Raw genomic sequence first — 18,026 nt, 5'->3', positions numbered from 1 at the left:
TAAATAGATACACTATTGTTCAAAAGATTGGGGTCTGAAAGGTTTATTTAAAAAACAAATTAATATTTTTTTCTGCCTTAAATTGATGAAAATAAATAATAAAGAAATTTAATAATGTTAAAATATTTCTGTTTCAAACTCATGGTATTCCTCATTTTTTCTTTTATCAAAATATCCTTATTTTGATATTTCATACTATTTCAAAATATTACAGTTTTACTATTTTTTTTATTAAATAAATGCATCCTTTAGAGCATAAGATACTCCTTTCAGAATCATAAAAATGTTTTTACTATTTTTACAGAGATAATTTGTTTTTTAAGTAACCTTTATTTCACTGGAAATATAAAAGAATCAATCTCCCATAGCTACTAATTGAAACCTCAGAATCTTTACATTTATGTAATACAGTTATACATTTCTGTTACATTTGCACTTGAGCCTTTGGTAGATGTTTTTATCCGAAGAGACATACATCGTATTCAAGATATACAATCAACTTAATCGAACGTTGGCCTTGCAATACTCTTTGAGCTACAGAAAACTTGGCTGATATGTGAACATTTGCTATCAGTAAATGGAAGCTTATAGCTCACAAACATGAACCTGCAAATTTCACTGATTTGTGCTTGTATATATCTTTGTGTATTTAATATTTTCTATTGCTTTGGCAAAGATAACCCTTGTTAAGTTTCTCTGAATCTGCATGAGGCGTCACAGGTGTGTTTTGTGTGTGTGCATGTGTGTGTGTGTGTAGAGACTGCCATCTGCCTCTGCCCATCACTGACACTCAATTAATAGCACTCCCACAGGGAGTGTGAAGTGATTCAGTCCAGCCCCATACACACACACCATCTGAGGGGAGTTGGCCACAGAAAATCACACAGACTTACATACACCAGTTGTATAATGACTTATAATTGATGTAATGCATTGTGTCATAATTAATATTTCATTATTATGCTTAAGCATGATTCAGTTGTATTGAATTACTATGAAGTTTAATTATGCATAATTACTCGCTGACTGATTTCTACAATTCTGTTGTGCATTCTCTCTCTCTCTCCTACAGAGCTGGATATCCATGCTGTGACTGGTATCATAGTTGGAGTGTGTCTTGGTCTTCTCTGCATCCTGCTCTGCATGTGTGTCAGTTTCCGCAATGGAAAAGCACGGTACGCTCCTGTTTAAACTCTGTAAGATCCGCACATTTATATTGCTCCATTGGTTATAAATGGTTTGCCCAAAATTGAAAATTCTGTCATGATTGATCTTTATGACTTACTTTATTGTGCGGAACAAAAATATATATTTATAAGAATGTTTCTTCTGCTTTGGTCCGTACAATAAAAGTCAGTGATGTTCGAAACAACACTGGGCCAGTTTTGTATCATTAACTAAATGATAAAAAAGTTCTAACAAAAATTATTTTTCTGTAATTGAGATGAAGCTGAAATAAAATAAAATGTAAATAAAAATGAAACATTGCCTTGACAAATAAGTTATATACGTAATATACATTAGAAGTATAAAAACAAAAATAATAAAGCACATGACAAAATTAGAACTAAAATTTAAAATTGTAACTTACCTTAATATGAAGTCATAAAATAATAATAATAAATACTATTATTATAATAATACTAAAATAACACTAAACAGGAACTCACTGACTTATTGAACCCACTGACTCTTATTGTATAGCCTTAAAAAACTGAAACGTTTTTTTTTTTCAAATGTAATTTCATTGTTAAATGATTCATTCCTTCAACACAGAAAAACGCTGCAACAATTACAGCTTAGGCAGAAATCTGTTTTCCCTGAAGGCTTTTAATGACAAATGAGCTGCAGTGAAAAGCCTCCCCAAAATACTGTATATTCAGATTTTGAAAGTTTCAAGGACCTTTTGGATGTTCATTCAATCTGGAACGAGACATGGGTGAATAACAACACTCAGTCACACAGTGTGTGTGCAAGCTTGTGTGTGTCTGAAGCAGATGTGGCAGATGTGGAGTATTGAGAGCTGAATGACAGAGAGTCATGGCTGATTGCTCTCGCTCTATTAGAGCTCTTCTGGTTTAATGAACAGCCACAGTGGCAGATTGAGTCTGCTGGGCTTTTGCATTTAGAGAATGAGAGAACCAAACTCATTTCACCTTCTTCTGAGAATTGTGGTCAGCTGCGGCGATTATTGGTTAACAGAGGCTCAATAGAGCATCGTGTCTCCATCATACATGGGTGACCTTTACATTTCAAAGCTTTCACCTAAGTATAAATTGACATTACTGGGGGGGGGGGGGGGGGGGGGGTGCATTTAACAAGCTGTGTGAAGCTTAGTGGTACCTCCAACTGTGAAATTGCGACCAAGCTCATAAGATAAAATGACTGCCTCTTTAACATTCACCATGTACAGGAAATGTATATAGAATGTATATGTATATAGAAGGGAAGGAGAAAAGGGCAGGTTACATTTCAGAAAATTTGGAACATTGTGTTTCCTTTTTTTTGAATTTCAAAGTTGCATACTGTACACTGTCCCTGTGATTTGATTAAGTAAAATATGAAGAAATGTTCGAAACATTCACAATTGAAATGTATTTGATTACTTATTTGATTGGTGAGATTACAAATATTTTAATATCACAGATCGGAATACATTGATAAGTTAACCAGGTCAATTTAGCAGGACAGTCGATCGCCTGGAACAGGGTTGGACACCCCTGATTTACATTAATACCACAGAAACGTGCCTCAGGGACATGCACTCATGTCATGCTGAGGCCTTACAGAAGTGTACAGCACATGCATTCAGTTTAGCATTATAAAAAAAGACAATACGTGATGTTTAATGATCACCCTCTCTGTCACGTTTAGAGATGTGTCTGGTGGACTTGACTCGAGTCCTCGGAGTCCTCAGTACAGGAAGGGTGCCCGTCCAGTGCCCACTACTGTGCCTGACTGCAGTGACTGCCATGAGCTGGAAACCCTCATGCCCTCTAGTGCACAAGACCCCAACAAACCCCTCACAGACCTCACTGAGGAACAGAGTCTGATGGCTACTGTAGGAGGCACTGATGATGCCCCTGCTGAATCTAAGGTGAGCATTACTGTATACTGTCGTTAACTGTGCCAGCATCAACAGAACAATATTTTAATGTGGCATTGAACCATTTGCCCAACCATGCATCCTTTTTGGTCTTGGAAAAAAAGATGTTGATCTATGAAAATGCTTTCATCTTTTAGTATTTTCAGTCTTTCGGTTTACTCTTTCTGCTCCAAACACAGCCAGCCTGGAATGGATCCGTTAGTCGGAACTGGGCCAATAGGATCACCAGATACAGAGATACTATAGCTGAAGATTCTTCTGCTCTCATAAATGGAGCGCTTGAAGGACCACCGTCAGACAACAGTAAGGTGAGCTAAAGTAGTGTAGAAACGCCTGAATTTGGGTCTTTATCTTACGAAATGTGCATTATCCTTGCTCATCTGCTTGTGTGTTTATGAATGTGTGTGATGGGGGATGTGGCTGATAGATTGTGCCTCACACAGACAGGAAATGTACAGAGCAAGTAATTACCATTAAGAAGACAGTGGGGAGGACGCACAGCTAATTAGTATGTGGCACTTGAAATGAAAAGCTGAAGTCTGCATACCATTTACCAATTACTGTCCTTCCGGAAGCTCCTCATATATGGTGGAGCAGCTGGAAGGTAACACATAAAATTATACCTTTATCTACTTTCACCCTATAATTCAGTGTTTATTTTAGACCTTTCAATTTAACACACTGATTTAGTGCAATGTATTGAAGGAAAAAAGAAGAAAAAAAAACACATTCACCTTGATATAGTGTCTTAAATAGGTGACACTCATGGTGTAAGAAACTGGAAAAACTCAACATAAATTAATTAATAATAATAATTATTATTATTAATAATAATACTATTTATTTTTGCTTAATAAAATCCTAATATATATATATATATATATATATATATATATATATATATATATATATATATATATATATATACACACACACACATACAAACTACCATTCAAAATGTAGGTTTTTCTTTCTTTTAAATATATCAAATATATTAATTTAGTAAGGATGCAGTAAACTAATTAAAAGTGACTGTTTAAAGATGCTGTTCTTTTGGACTTTGCTAATTATTAGGTAGCTGTTTTCAGAGTGGACTGAAACTAGAGTTAGTGCATCAAGAGTCACCATGCGCAGATGTCCTCAGGAAAAGGGCTACCAAGCCACTTCTGTAACAGAAACAATGTCAGAAGCATCTTACCTGGGCTAAAGAGAAAAAGATCTGGACTGCTGCTCAGTGGTACAAAGTCCTCTTTTCAGATCAAAGTAAATTTTGTGTTTCCTTTGGAAATCAATGTCTGGAGGAAGACTGTAGAGGCATTTTGATTTGGGGAGCTGTGACATCTGCTGATGTTGATCCATTGTGTTTTATCAAGTCCAAAGTCAATGCAGCCATCTACCAGGAGATTTTAGAGCACTTTATACTTCTATCTGTTGACAAGCTTCATGGAGATGATTTCATATGCTGATTTCATTTTCTTTAGCACCTGCCCACAGTGCCATAACACTTCCAAGTAGTTTGCTGACCATGATATTAACGTGTTTGACTGACCATCCCGTATGGAATCTATGAGATATTCCACTCCTGGGAAGGTTCAATGCTGTTCCAAGTTTTTTGCATTTGTGGATGATGGCTCTGACCTTTTGTTTCACTGGAGTCCCAAAGCCCTAGAACTTACTTTAAAGCCCTTTCCAGACTGATACATGTTCTTGAATTTCTTTAGATCGTGGCATGATGTTTTGCTCTTCAAGAATGTTTCACTTTGTTCTATTTAAGTGATTTCTTGATTCAGAAGGTCTGGCAGTAATCAGCCCTGGGTGTGTATAGTGAAATTTAACTCAGCTTTCTAAAATAATGTAGTTAATCACAGGAGGGTTTTTTACAGGAAATTTAACAGGATGGGCAATTAATTTTTCAAGTAGGCCAGGTTAATTTTTCAAGTTTTCCCTTAATAAATGAAATCATTAATCAAAAATTGCATTTTGTATTTAGTCGGTGTGTGACAATTATGCCAAAAATAAAAAATAAAATCAGGAAGGGGGCAAAAACCTTTTCACAGCACTGTAAGTTACAAAAAAAAAATTGATATATGTAATTCACTGTGATTAATTTGATCAAATTAACTTGCATATCTTGCCATTTATTTGATTAAAAAAACTGTTATTTATTCATAATCTCCCTACATATATTGTTTCAAATATAAAGTTCTTAATGAGAGGTCTGTTAACCTATTCCAACATATTATAAATAAAACCCCATTTGAAGTATTGTGTTTTCTTGTGTTGTGCTGTATTTTCAGAGCGGGCGTGTGGAGAGACTGTATTCCCTCAGCAAGAACCAGGTGGAGGCTGAAGTCATCGTACATTCACAGCTGTCGAACACGACGGTTGACCAGGGTCCACAAAGTGACATGGAGCTCTCTCTCGAGTCTCCATCTTCCAACCACCCTTCTCCTGGAGAGAAGGCAACTCCAACAAACCGGCATCCACCTTATGCCCACAGCGAGGACAACCACGAGACTCAATCTCCATCTCAGACCCCCAGCATTCACATCTCAGAAGTACTGTCCAATCATAATGGACCATTTGAAAGTGGTCACAGCCAGCCGACAATGGGCTGTGCCAAAAATCAAGGAGTGGGGCTTACCAATGGCTTCCACTCGTCCAAACCACTTCATTCAAAGGCAGAGACCCTGGAAAACGGGACCCACCGACTGTGCCCAACAGGAAAGGTTCTGCCCTCACTAGGTCTACCTGCCTCCCCCTCATCCTTCGTCAGCTCTGGCCTTGTCCAATCTACCTCAGGGGCGCATAACCACATGTACCCCTAAGCTGGAAGGAAGAAAAGCATAACAAACGGTGTTCCCAAAGTTCTGGGACAGGGAAAGACAACAGAGGAGACCAACGAGTGGCACCTTCCTGCTTGGAGAAGTTGATATTTTCTCGTAGCCACGCACGCCTCTTCTCTTGGCTGTTTTATTGTAACCTTTTGGTTCCATTATTTTATATGTATGTACATATAGAATATTTTTTTAGCACTAGAATCCATGGATATGCATTTTAGGGCATATCAGTGGCACACTTTAACCCCTCTTTGTGTGCATGTATGGAATGTGCTGAAGTGGTTTATATGTTTACATGCACACGAGAAGTCAAGAGTGTTCTTACTTAGAGGTGAAGTCGAAGGATCCTGAAATAAGCCCTACATGAGGAAACCGAATTCATTCACGGCAAGAACGGTCTGAGATCAGTGCCAAATGGTGGACATCTTGTCAGAGCAAATAACCCTGCCACAAAGTACCACCTCCTGCTGTCTCAGGTTCACTACACATAAAATACACAAACACACACAGATCTGTGCTTAAAACAGTTGTTGCAGAAAATTAGTATTTTTCAGTTCCATCTATTTCGGTTTTTAAAGGGATAGTTCGCCCATAAATGCAAATTTTGTAATTTACTCACCCGCACGTTGCTCCAAACCTGTGCATGGAAAAAAATATTTGTTTTCTGCAGAAGAAAAAAAATCCTACAGGTGTAGAAGAACTTGAGGGTGAGTAAATGACAGAACTGACTCTTTAACTTACACTTTTGCATGCATACACGTGCAAACAAACTCGAATACCAAGCAAATAAATGAAAACACACATTCCCTGACTGGAGCATAGTGTCTCAGGAGTCTCAAATTTAAAGTGCATTTGTACATACATAATTGCTGTATCAAATACATGTAGAAAAACATGACAAAAATGCAGAAAAAAATATTAAGGAAACCAACACAAAAGGAACACTAAGAATCCATGTAAATTTTCTTCATTTTTCAACTCTCTGAGTGTACTTGTAAAGACACATCACTGATTCATGCTCCAAGTTTTTCTCAGTCAACAGCACTACCTCATTTCTTTACAGGATTGTTTTTTTTCTCTGTGTGATTTTATGAGTATAGTTAAGAAGGCAACTTCTTATGGGCGGATTTTGGGCCGTCTGATTCATAGCATTTGGATAATAGCAGAATCTACTGCCCTTCTAACTCTCTATCTGTGTTTTCTTGTGTAACGATAACTGAATCTTTCGTCTCTGATTATTAGCCTGTGTGCAAGCATGTGGTCATCTGCTTGTGTTGTCCTTTGCTCTGGAAAACAAAACTTGATCATCACAACAGTTCTCTAATATACTCTTCAGATGAAGGGATAGAAACACAGCGGAAGGCTAACCACACAGTTTAACCCAAGACCTCAAGGTCTGTGTCCATAAGATCTACCTGTTGACATGCCAGTCATCTTTTTTTCTCAGGAACTTCTACGCAGGGAGTCTGAGAAGAACATTTTCAGCCAAACTAGGAAATAGCCTCCATCTCTCAGACAGGTCTTGTCACATACCATATTCCTTGTCCTTAGGCCATGCATCTGTCACCATTTAAAGTTCATCTGGAACTGTAAATATATTTAGTCCTCCATGCAAAAACATGTTTTATTGTATTGCTGCTGAGAGCAGGATCTGTATCTGTTGCGCTTCCTTTTTATGCATTTTAAACGCTTATTTAAAGTAGTTTCTGCTATGTTAATGCTGTTATTTTGGAAGAGAAACATCAACAAACTCAAAATCCTGCCGTTGTGCTTCAGGTCATTGATGGGACTTACCCTGATGCCAACAACAACTCTCAGTCTAGTCGGTCTCAGTCATTGTCACAGTTCAGCTGATTGTCAGTAACTTCACTGAATAGTGCTTTGGTGCTAGAGCAAGACTAGGCTACTTTTAAGATGGTCTTTTAAACATTCCAGTTTTTGTATGTACAGCAGGCTGAACTCAGGGCTGATCATGTAGGAATTGAAGATGATGAATGTCTGAATTACTCTGGCTGCTTTTTTTTAACAACACACAGTAAGCAACTCGCATGTCGTCATTTGTCACACTTCTAAATGTACAGTGGCCAGTCCACAGCAACAACAACAACAAGACTTTTACTGAGATTATAACATATTGGTTCAATATGCTTCATGTCAGTACTGTTTAATGGATTGTTCACCCAACAATAAAAATTCTGTCATTATTCACTTATCCTTATGTCATTCCAAACCTGTATGACTTAGTTCTTCTGCAAAAAAAAGAAGATATTCGGAAGAATTTCCAAAACAACAGTGAACCCCATTGACTTTCATTGTAAAAGAAACTAAAATATCTTATTTTGTTTTCTAAATGGTGGCAGACCTTTCATTTTTGGGTAAAGGATCCATTTAAACTGCAAAAATGCGTTGTTTCTTTGCAACAAAAGTAATTTTTGTTCTGTTCTGATATGTCTGTTGTCAAACATGTAGTCTTAGCTTTGCTCCAGGGTCTTCTACGACAGATTACAGCTTTAGCACATCCCACCTTCAGCATTAGGAATGTGTGGGGCATATAAACCTCTTGTGATGTCTAAAAATGAGAAAATAGTGGTTTTGCCAGGAGTCAGGAGATGTCTTGTCACTCTCAGATATGCATTTTATTGTTCAGAAACAGCCCTTCAGGATAAGTTCTAATTCCGATACCTCATTTGCTGCTTGTTAATTTAATTACAGTTAAACGTGTGTAAAGGATGCAATGGTTTTGATCATTGTGTTTGGCAGCAGTTTTCCTAAACTGGATGAGTTGATTGTCTCATTTTACCTCATTTTGTAGCTTCACGGTGGATTTTGCTTCACTATGTTAAGCATGGAGCGGTTGTCATTTGTGTGGATCAATCTTTTTGCAGAGAGGAGAATAGCAAAATGCATGAAATGAGAGCTGAAATGATGATCAGCGGGTTCCCCTGTCAAGCCATACCTCTCAAAACAGACACCTTGTTGCATATGGGCCATTTTTATATGTTGTGTATAATCAGTGCTTATTGCTCAGGTGCCCTGTCTTTGCATAAAAACTCCGGAGGAATCAACTGCTTTATCTGATGTAAGGCAAGTGTGCATGAAAACCTCACCAGTCCTCCTGGAAAATGACGGCTTTAATGACAGGGGAAAAGCAACAACAAATAGTAACACTGATGCACAGGCATTTTTCTAAAGAAATCGTGTATTCTAACTTCTGTTTTCTCTGGTGCTTCATGGTGACCTTTCTATTCTGGTGACGTGAGAATTCATCCTTTTTGTATTCCCAAAACCAGCAGACCTGTGCTTTTCTGAGATTCTCAGCACACATAGTGTGGATACATTTGTGTAACACCAGCAGCAGAATGGTCTCTGACGTCTATCGGTTAAAACATCAGTCTCAGCATACACAAAACTACACTAACCCAGTATGATTACAGCACGTGTCCATCTCTTATGTTTGTATGCTCTCACGGCATTCTTTGTAAAATCAAATCTAAAGATTGTAAAGGTTTTAAGACACAGGTGAATAGGTTTAAGGAGATTGCATTGAACATTCAGTTTCTTTTTCTGGGATCGGATGATATTGTTTGACCCATGTTATACTGTCAGCGCTATGATTTGTCTGTCTTATTTTCCCGCGCTGTGCCATCAGTTTTTCATAGTCAGAATATACATTAAAGTGTCAATTTACTCACTTAGATTGGATTTAATCTTTTTAACTGGAACAAATGTGCCCTATGAATAATTGATGCACTGAAATGAAATCTGATGACTGATCAAATGTTGGTACTCAATTATATCATATACGTGAGCTGTGAAGGGTAGAGTTTGATGAAGGATGAATGCAGTGGAGGACAATATGATATTATAATGTTTATGTTCTTCCTCTGTCACTGTCTCTGTGAGATTTGCAGCAGCAAAGTCTCTGCAAACTTGTACTATGTAAATAAACATCTTAATAATAATAAAAATAATAATTTGTCTCATTCTTTAATATACCACTGCTTTAAAGAAATACCGCATGTTTCCAGTTAGGAATTATGCATCTTCACAAGGATGGACCCTATGAAACAGTATTTATATTTAAAATCACCAAAGTCACTTTTACAAGAAAATGTATCTAAATGTCAGTAAAGGTAACAGGTTGTTGAGATTTGTAATTAATAAGGTTTACTATCACACAGAAACCTAATATATGAGCACGCTTTGTACATTTGTTCTTTTTTTAATCACCCTGTTATGATTTTTAAGATTATAATGACTAATAATTTTTAGAATAATATTAAATAATATTTGGTGTCAATGCAGGGGTGCTTGAGCCTTACAGATGGGGCTAAAGGCCATATTTGAACAGATTGGGCAATCCTTGTTTACGTCCAGCAACATTGTTCATTGTATGCTGAACAGTCAATAGGTGGCACTCTTTGATTGCTGTTGCCCTATTCCTGACATTTCAAGAAGTTTTAAAAACAACTAAATATTGTATCCCACAAATACAGTTTCTAAATTATACTTTTAAACATCAGGAAGGATAATGATTTCCCTAATCTTTCTTTAAAAACAAATTATTTAGTAAACGTTTATGCATTTTTTTAATGTAATAAAAGTGTTATTACACATTCCATTAACTTCAGTTGTTATTATATTGTTATTATAATTGTTATCATCACCATCATCATCATCATCATCATTTTATCATTAACGGTAGGCTACTTCATTGCATCACTATTTCCTTTTTCTACATTTACTATTTCGTGCCTGATCAGCCTTTGTTCAGCTGTGGCCTTTAAATTATAAAATATAGATCATTTTCTGCCCTGCACACATACAGGCTTCTTACTCCGTGTTTGGAGACTGTGTCTTTTGTTCTATGAGAGAGAGAGAGAGAGAGAGAGAGAGAGAGCAGTGGGGTGTGTGAGCTCGGAAAGGTGGATGAGCGCGTGTGCTGGTCGCGAGGAGGAGAGAGCACGAGATGCTGCTGCTATTGCTGACACATTCCTTAAAAGATGTGTAAAATGGCGCAAGTATGTTAGAGCCACCGGCTGTAGTTTGGATCGAGAGGAACTGATTTACTGCTTTCCCATCCTTGTCTTCGCTCTTGCTTCGCCTTCTTTTGCATCCCGTCTAATTTTCAATGTGATTAAATGGCTTCCGGACGGCGCCGACAGGCTCCACGCTCACTCGGAATACTCCTGCTCGCCATTGTCGGTAAGAGTGAGATTTCTCTCCGGGAACCTCGCGGTATTGGGTCACTTGGTCTGAGCGATTGACAGTGAACCTGAACACATTGCAGTCGGCTTCAGACGCGTTTCTTTAGCGGCTGTAGCGTTTGTGTTTACAGCTGTAGATGCGACTAGGGTGGGTGTGTTTGCCTACATGTAGATGCTACATCCTGAAGCCTGAACTGATTTTGTGAATGGAGAGTTCCACGCGCTAGCTTACGTTATATTAAGGTCTCGTGCTGTTTTCAGACACTGGAAGAAGAAAAATAATGTTTTTATGTTAACATGTGATGTTCACTTATAACGAGACGTTACCACGTGCTTTGCATTTTGGATGTAGAATATGGCAATGCAATTCTAATTGTATTTCGTATTGTGTGGAGCAATATGAAGCCTTGAGTTTATATATATATATATATATATATATATATATATATATATATATATATATATATATATCATACCTGTCAAGTTTTGGATTTGAAAATAAGGGAAATTTTCCAGCCCCCTTTGCGAGCAGTCCCACCACCCCAACAAAGCTCCAGTATCCCTTACATTTTAAGACAGGTGTTATAGCCCAAATGAAAACATAAAAGGGTGTATATGAAGAGCATTTATTTAAAGGCTTATTTGCATATTTTCTGTTAATTTAACATTGCTTGTCTTTACATTTACCTTTTATTTTAATTCCACACATTCTTTTCATTTCATATTGCTTTTCTTTAACAGTTTTTCTTTTCATTTCACATAACTTTTCTTTTACTCTTTTAGTGAGTTGTTGTACCAATTTGTTGCAGACTTTGCATTCTTTAAAAAAGTGAATTCGCTGTCCCATTTATCACGGTATTTACACATGGGTTTTGGTTTTTTGGCAGGTGTGCCTTCACTCTCTATTGTAGCATCCATCATCCGTCTCTGTTTTTTCTTTTGTTGTTGTTGTTTTTCCCACGTTATAACTCATGTCATCTGACCTCACACACCCCTCGCGACAGGCTACTACAGGTGGGAGTTATCGCGAGACTAGTGACAGAGCTCAGATTGGGAATGTTTTTATTATTATAATTTTATTAATAACGCAGGTAAAAAAATAAATAATAAAAATACGGGAGACTTACGGGAAAATACTAATACGGGAGGACGGCGGGAAAGAAGGGTAAAATACGTGACTTTCCCGGCCAAAACGGGATACTTGACAGGTATGATATATATATATATATATATATATATATATAATATTAGTGTGTTGAGTGTTATTTTTGATATGAATTAATCAATGGTAATCTATGCAGTCAGTCAAGACATGACATTGCCTTTGATCTTTGAGAAGTGCCAAGTGTAGGCTATACTTTGAGTCATTTAATAGCCTACTAGTTATAGTGTTGTGTGTGTTTTATCAGAACAGCTTTTTTTTTTGTTTGTTTCTTGTTTTCAGTATCAAATTACTGCATGCAATACTGGCAAAACATCAATATGCAGACACAAAAAAATAATCAAGTATGAATAAGGTGCTAGTACTAATAAAAACTGAAATATGCGATCTAAAATATAACTGAATAGAGTTAATAGCTTTCAGCAAGACATTAATAAAAAATAAAATTGATGTACAGACAAGGAATGAACTAGTAAGTTTATATATTAAAGCAGAAACCGTGAGCTGTGCAGTTTCATATTCTCTGATTTATGATCAACTGTAGCCTTGAATAGCTATATTTAAGATTTCGGGTATTTGACATACAGACATCTCTAGCACTCTAGGCATGTCTTTATTCTATTCTTTTCTGTTCATGACATTTCACAATGCAGTTCAGGTTTCCACAACATAGGGTACACTTTTAGTACTTAGGACTTTAAGTGATAACGTAAAAGGGAAGATGCTGAATATTGATATCCTGAGTATGGCAATGCTTCCTAAACTATAGGAGATCCTCTCTCAGCCCACAGATGAGTAGTTTATTTATATTATCTCATAGAAAGCAGAAGCTCTGATTGATTGTTTCTTTTTACTGAGTTTATATTTTAGTGGAAAAGTGAGGCACAAACTGAAGGCTGCTGTTGTCTTGAAGATTGTGTGTCTTTCTGTCCTTTAAAGTTGCTTGGTTTCTTTGTTTCCCTGTAATTGTCAGTTTGTGTATTCGAGCGTGTGGCCTGTTTGCTTGGGCTGGAGGGCAGTGTTGATGCATGCTTATGGAGCATGACATCTAGGGAATCACAATCTTGCTTTGTATTCACAAAGCTCATTTCAAAGCCACCAGTTTGTTCATCTTACTGTACGCAAATGCAGTACATGCTGAGGTCTTGTGTTTAAATTACTGGTTAGTGCTGGAGTTTTCCTTCAGGTTTTCATCGTAGGGTGCCTTTGCGGAGCTGTCAATCAGCAAATAACTTGGTGAGAGGAGGAAAGATTGAGTTAGAATTGTGAGGATTGGGTTGTTCAGTTACTGAATGTCTTGTGTCATCCCCCCCAGGAGGGTTTGGAATACATGCTTTTTTCCCCTTTTCTGTTTTGAGTAGGCCAGTATGAACCAGCATGTGTGAATCCAATGCATTTCCTCCATGCATGTCATTGTAAAGAAACAGCTTTTTATTATAAATGTGTGCACTCGTTGCTCTTTGCCGTAATAATGCAGAGTGAGTGAGCAGAGAGCGTCCTCAGACCTGTTGTCCTTAAAGACTAACATAATTAAATCACGGATATTCTAAGAACTGAAGCCATTCATTGAAAAAAATAGAAACTGACAATATAATTACTACATCAGTATCTCTTAAAAAGATGTTGTGAATGTCAGTATCTCTTAAAAAGATGTTGTGAATGTCAAAGCACTAATTTATGGGGTATATGCTCAGCAAGGCTGCATTTATTTGATCAAAAAACTAAATGAATGAAAATAAAATATGTAGGCCTATTCCTTTCTTTCAAAAAGCAAAAAAACATTTAAAAGGGAGTTCAAGTCACAATGTAACGTTATACTGCATCTGTCAGTTGCGACTTGATAGCTCAGCGTGATTTATTGCTTGTAACTCAGCCTGTATTTACAGCATGGCTTTAATTACTTTTTAAAACAAACTTTCATAGCAAGCAATGATTTAAGCATAAATACTTCACTTGTGTGACTCTCCAGGTTGTGAAAGAAAAGTCCATTAATGAAAATGCTTTCTCAGAAAGAGAAAAATAAAAAAATTCTTATGACTGCATACTCAAAAGGAAGGTGAAGGCAACACCAAAAATATGAAGTTCAAACTGAAGGCTTCGGTGATTGTATCATTTATAGTTTTTGCTTGTCATAAATGCCTATAAAGCAAAACATAAAGTATAGAAATAAACATCCCCCACTTAGGTTTTTAATACAGTTATTGTGCACCGATTCAGTGAGAAGAAGTTTAATTGAAAAATTCCTCGCATATCAAGCAGATGATCCAGTATTAAAGCTATGACTGTAAAAAAAATAAAAAATACACTCCAGTTTCAGAGCGGTGATGATGATGATAGGTTTTAAGGTCACCCTACAAAGACTGACTTCTCCTTTGCCCCCCTCTGTGGCCTCAATCTAAGGGTTCTTTCTGTAAATCTTAACAAAAGAAAGGGGCTGAAAGCAGCCGTCACTCTGACAGCATGTTTCAGTGCTTTGTCAGAGGAAGTCAAAACAAGACCTGCAGTGTGCAAAAGGCTGTCACACCAAAACCCTGGGAAGAGATGCAGAAATGAGGAAAGGGGTTTGGTATTTGAATTGAGCAGGTGAGGCTATACAGATGCCCTGTTTACTAGCAGAAAGCTCAGTAAAGAAATGTAGAGACGGAGGGAGCTGATAAGGAGGCAGCCCCCGGGCCCCCGGTCATTGATTAATTCACAGCTACAGTATAGGTCTTGCCAAACCAGTGATATTTAAATTTTAGAGTGAGAGGCGAATGACTGTTGAGAGTGGAATTATCCGTTCACGGTCTGTTCATGCTTTAATCCAATGTGTGACTGGTATGATATTTCACCGATCCAAGGTCAGAGAGGACTTAAGAATTGGCATTTAGCATTTAGTTATAATCACATTTGTATGATCCAGAGCCGGATGATGAAATAGGAATTAAGACTTGATTTCCTCATTCACGGAAACAAGACCCATTCAATATTTGATCTTCCTGGTGTCAGGAACACAACTGGACACAGATGCAGGTATGGTGTGAGAATTTATTCAAAAAAAAATCCAAAAGAAAAACTCCCTCCAACTAACAAAAACAGGCCGGGAAATAATAGAAAAATGTCCAGCAGGAAAATAAGAGGCTTGAATGTCCTTTCGTAAACACCCGGCAGGGGGCGCCCGATGGCGCGGCCGCGTAGGAAGTGGAGGAGGGAGGAGAACACGAGAGAGCCCGTCACGGAGCAAACCAAAACACTTCTGAGGAGTATAGGGGTCCGGTCTAGTAAATGAGGGAGGGGAAAAAATAGAAAAAGCAAAACAAAACCAGTAGCAGCAGACAATGGCACGACAGAGCAGGACTAGACAGAATGACTACACATGGGCTGTAGTCGAACGACGATCTGGCACCGATTGGCGCGACAGACGGGAATAAATAGAGGAAGAGATGGACAAACATTGAATGCAGGTGAGTGGAGTCAAACAATTAGAAGCGGAAACTGTAGTAATGAGGGGGAGGGAGGAACGCCACAGATAGTTGCAAGACGAACGATCAAAACCAAAACAAAACACCATGTGCGCATGAAATGACGACATAAACAAAAACACACACCGAAAAACAGGGTGATCAGACAGCTGACATGACAGTACCCCCCCTCTGACGGACGCCACCAGGCGCCGCAGGAAGGGGCTCACCTCGTCGCCGGTAGAAGTCCTCGACCAGTGTCCGATCCAAGATGTCCCGGGCCGGGACCCAGCTCCTCTCCTCTGGGCCATAGCCCTCCCAGTCCACAAGGTATTGAAAGCCCCGCCCCCTACGTCGGACATCTAGCAACTTCCTCACCGTATAGACCGGGGAGCCATCCACTAGACGGGGGGGAGGGGGGGTTGGGGCAGATGGAACAAGATGGGAATGGAACACAGGTTTAACCCTGGAAACATGGAAAACAGGGTGTACCCGACCAAGCGTGGTAGGGAGCTTGAGCTGCACCGCCGCCGGACTCAGGACCTTGGTGATCCGGTATGGGCCAATGAACCTGGGTGCCAACTTGCGTGAGGCTACCCTGAGAGGCAGGTCCTTGGTGGAAAGCCATACCCTTTGACCACACACATAGCGGGGGGCAGGAGTCCGGTGACGATCGGCCGCTGCTTTGGTCCGCCTACTAGCCTGGGCCAAGGCCGCCTTAGCTTTCTTCCAGGTGCGTCGACACCGTCGGACAAAAGCCAAAGCAGACGGGACCGCAGCTTCGGGTTCCTGTGTGGGAAACAAGGGAGGTTGATAACCAACAGAACACTGGAATGGGGACATACCTGTGGCAGAAGCCGGAAGGGAGTTATGGGCGTATTCTACCCAGGACAGCTGTTGACACCAGGAGTTGGGATTGTGGGATGCCAGGCAGCGAAGAGTGCGTTCCAAATCCTGGTTTGCCCGCTCGGACTGCCCGTTGGTCTGGGGATGGAAACCTGATGACAGACTCGTAGAGGCCCCGATCTGCCGACAGAACTCCCTCCAAAACCGAGAGACAAACTGGGGACCCCTATCGGAGACCACATCGACCGGAAGACCATGAATCCGGAATATGTGATCAACCATCACCTGAGCAGTCTCTTTGGCAGAGGGGAGCTTGGGAAGGGGAATGAAATGGGCCGTCTTAGAGAAACGGTCCACCACCGTAAGAATGACGGTGTTACCCATGGATTCTGGGAGGCCAGTGACAAAATCAAGGGCCAAATGTGACCAGGGGCGGGAAGGGATGGGCAACGGGTGGAGCAGACCAACGGGGGGCGCATTGGAAGTCTTGTTCTGAGCGCACACAGAGCAGGCAGCCACGAACTGCCTGACATCCTTGGCCATGGATGGCCACCAAAATCGCTGACGGATGGCAGCCAGCGACCTCCGGACTCCTGGATGACAGACTAGCCTGGACGAGTGACCCCACTGGATCACTTCAGAGCGCAACTTGGTGGGAACAAAGAGATTACCCGCTGGACCCCCCTTCGGCACAGGACCCTTAAGTAGAGCCTCCTCTACTCGTCTCTCGATGTCCCAAGAGAGGGATGCCACCACCACCCCTTTGGGCAAGATGGTGTCTGCAGACTCCCTCCCCTCAGGAGCCTCGAAAAGACGAGAGAGTGCATCGGGCTTGATATTCTTGGACCCGGGCCTGTATGACAGGGTGAAATTGAACCGACCAAAGAAGAGGGCCCAGCGAGCCTGTCGGGAGCTCAGCCTCCTGGCCGAACGGATGTACTCGAGGTTCTTATGATCCGTCCAGACCAGGAAGGGCTGAGCTGCGCCCTCCAACCAGTGACGCCACTCCCCCAAAGCCAGCCTGACTGCCAACAACTCCCGATTACCTATGTCGTAATTCCGTTCTGGGGGACTCAGGCGGTGGGAGAAGAAGGCACAGGGATGCACCTTACCATCTTCGTGTGACCGCTGAGATAGGACCGCGCCCACACCGACATCTGAGGCATCCACCTCAACAATGAATTGACGTTCAGGGTCTGGAATAGACAAGACAGGAGCAGAGATAAAACGGGACTTTAATTTATCAAAGGCCTCCTGTGCCCCAGTATTCCACTTGAACAGTACCTTGGGAGAGGTGAGTGCCGTTAAAGGTGCAGCAATCTGACCAAAGTTCCGGATGAACCGCCGATAGAAGTTGGCAAACCCCAGGAACCGCTGCAGAGCTTTACGAGAGTCAGGAGCTGGCCACTCGGCAACGGCCCTTAC

General features: G+C 39.9%; 2 protein-coding genes across 2 annotated transcripts in view; both read left to right on the top strand.

The window, feature by feature from the left end:
- The window catches only part of LOC113105960 (immunoglobulin superfamily DCC subclass member 4-like), a 64,337-nt gene extending 54,429 nt beyond the window's left edge, over positions 1 to 9,908 (top strand). Inside the window, exons 17-20 of the mRNA XM_026267386.1 lie at positions 1,073 to 1,175; positions 2,875 to 3,097; positions 3,286 to 3,414; positions 5,404 to 9,908. Coding sequence (XP_026123171.1) covers positions 1,073 to 1,175; positions 2,875 to 3,097; positions 3,286 to 3,414; positions 5,404 to 5,934 — 986 coding nt within the window. The 3' untranslated portion in view covers positions 5,935 to 9,908. The remainder of the gene's footprint in view (positions 1 to 1,072; positions 1,176 to 2,874; positions 3,098 to 3,285; positions 3,415 to 5,403) is intronic.
- Positions 9,909 to 10,838: 930 nt separating this feature from the next.
- Positions 10,839 to 18,026, top strand: part of igdcc3 (immunoglobulin superfamily, DCC subclass, member 3) — a 79,777-nt gene continuing 72,589 nt past the window's right edge. Inside the window, exon 1 of the mRNA XM_026267384.1 lies at positions 10,839 to 11,151. Coding sequence (XP_026123169.1) covers positions 11,088 to 11,151 — 64 coding nt within the window. The 5' untranslated portion in view covers positions 10,839 to 11,087. The remainder of the gene's footprint in view (positions 11,152 to 18,026) is intronic.

This window comes from Carassius auratus, chromosome 7 (genome assembly GCF_003368295.1).
Source record: "Carassius auratus strain Wakin chromosome 7, ASM336829v1, whole genome shotgun sequence".
NCBI lineage: Eukaryota > Metazoa > Chordata > Actinopteri > Cypriniformes > Cyprinidae > Carassius > Carassius auratus.
Note: the sequence above shows the minus strand (reverse complement) of the source record. Positions and strands in the feature narration are given on the sequence as shown.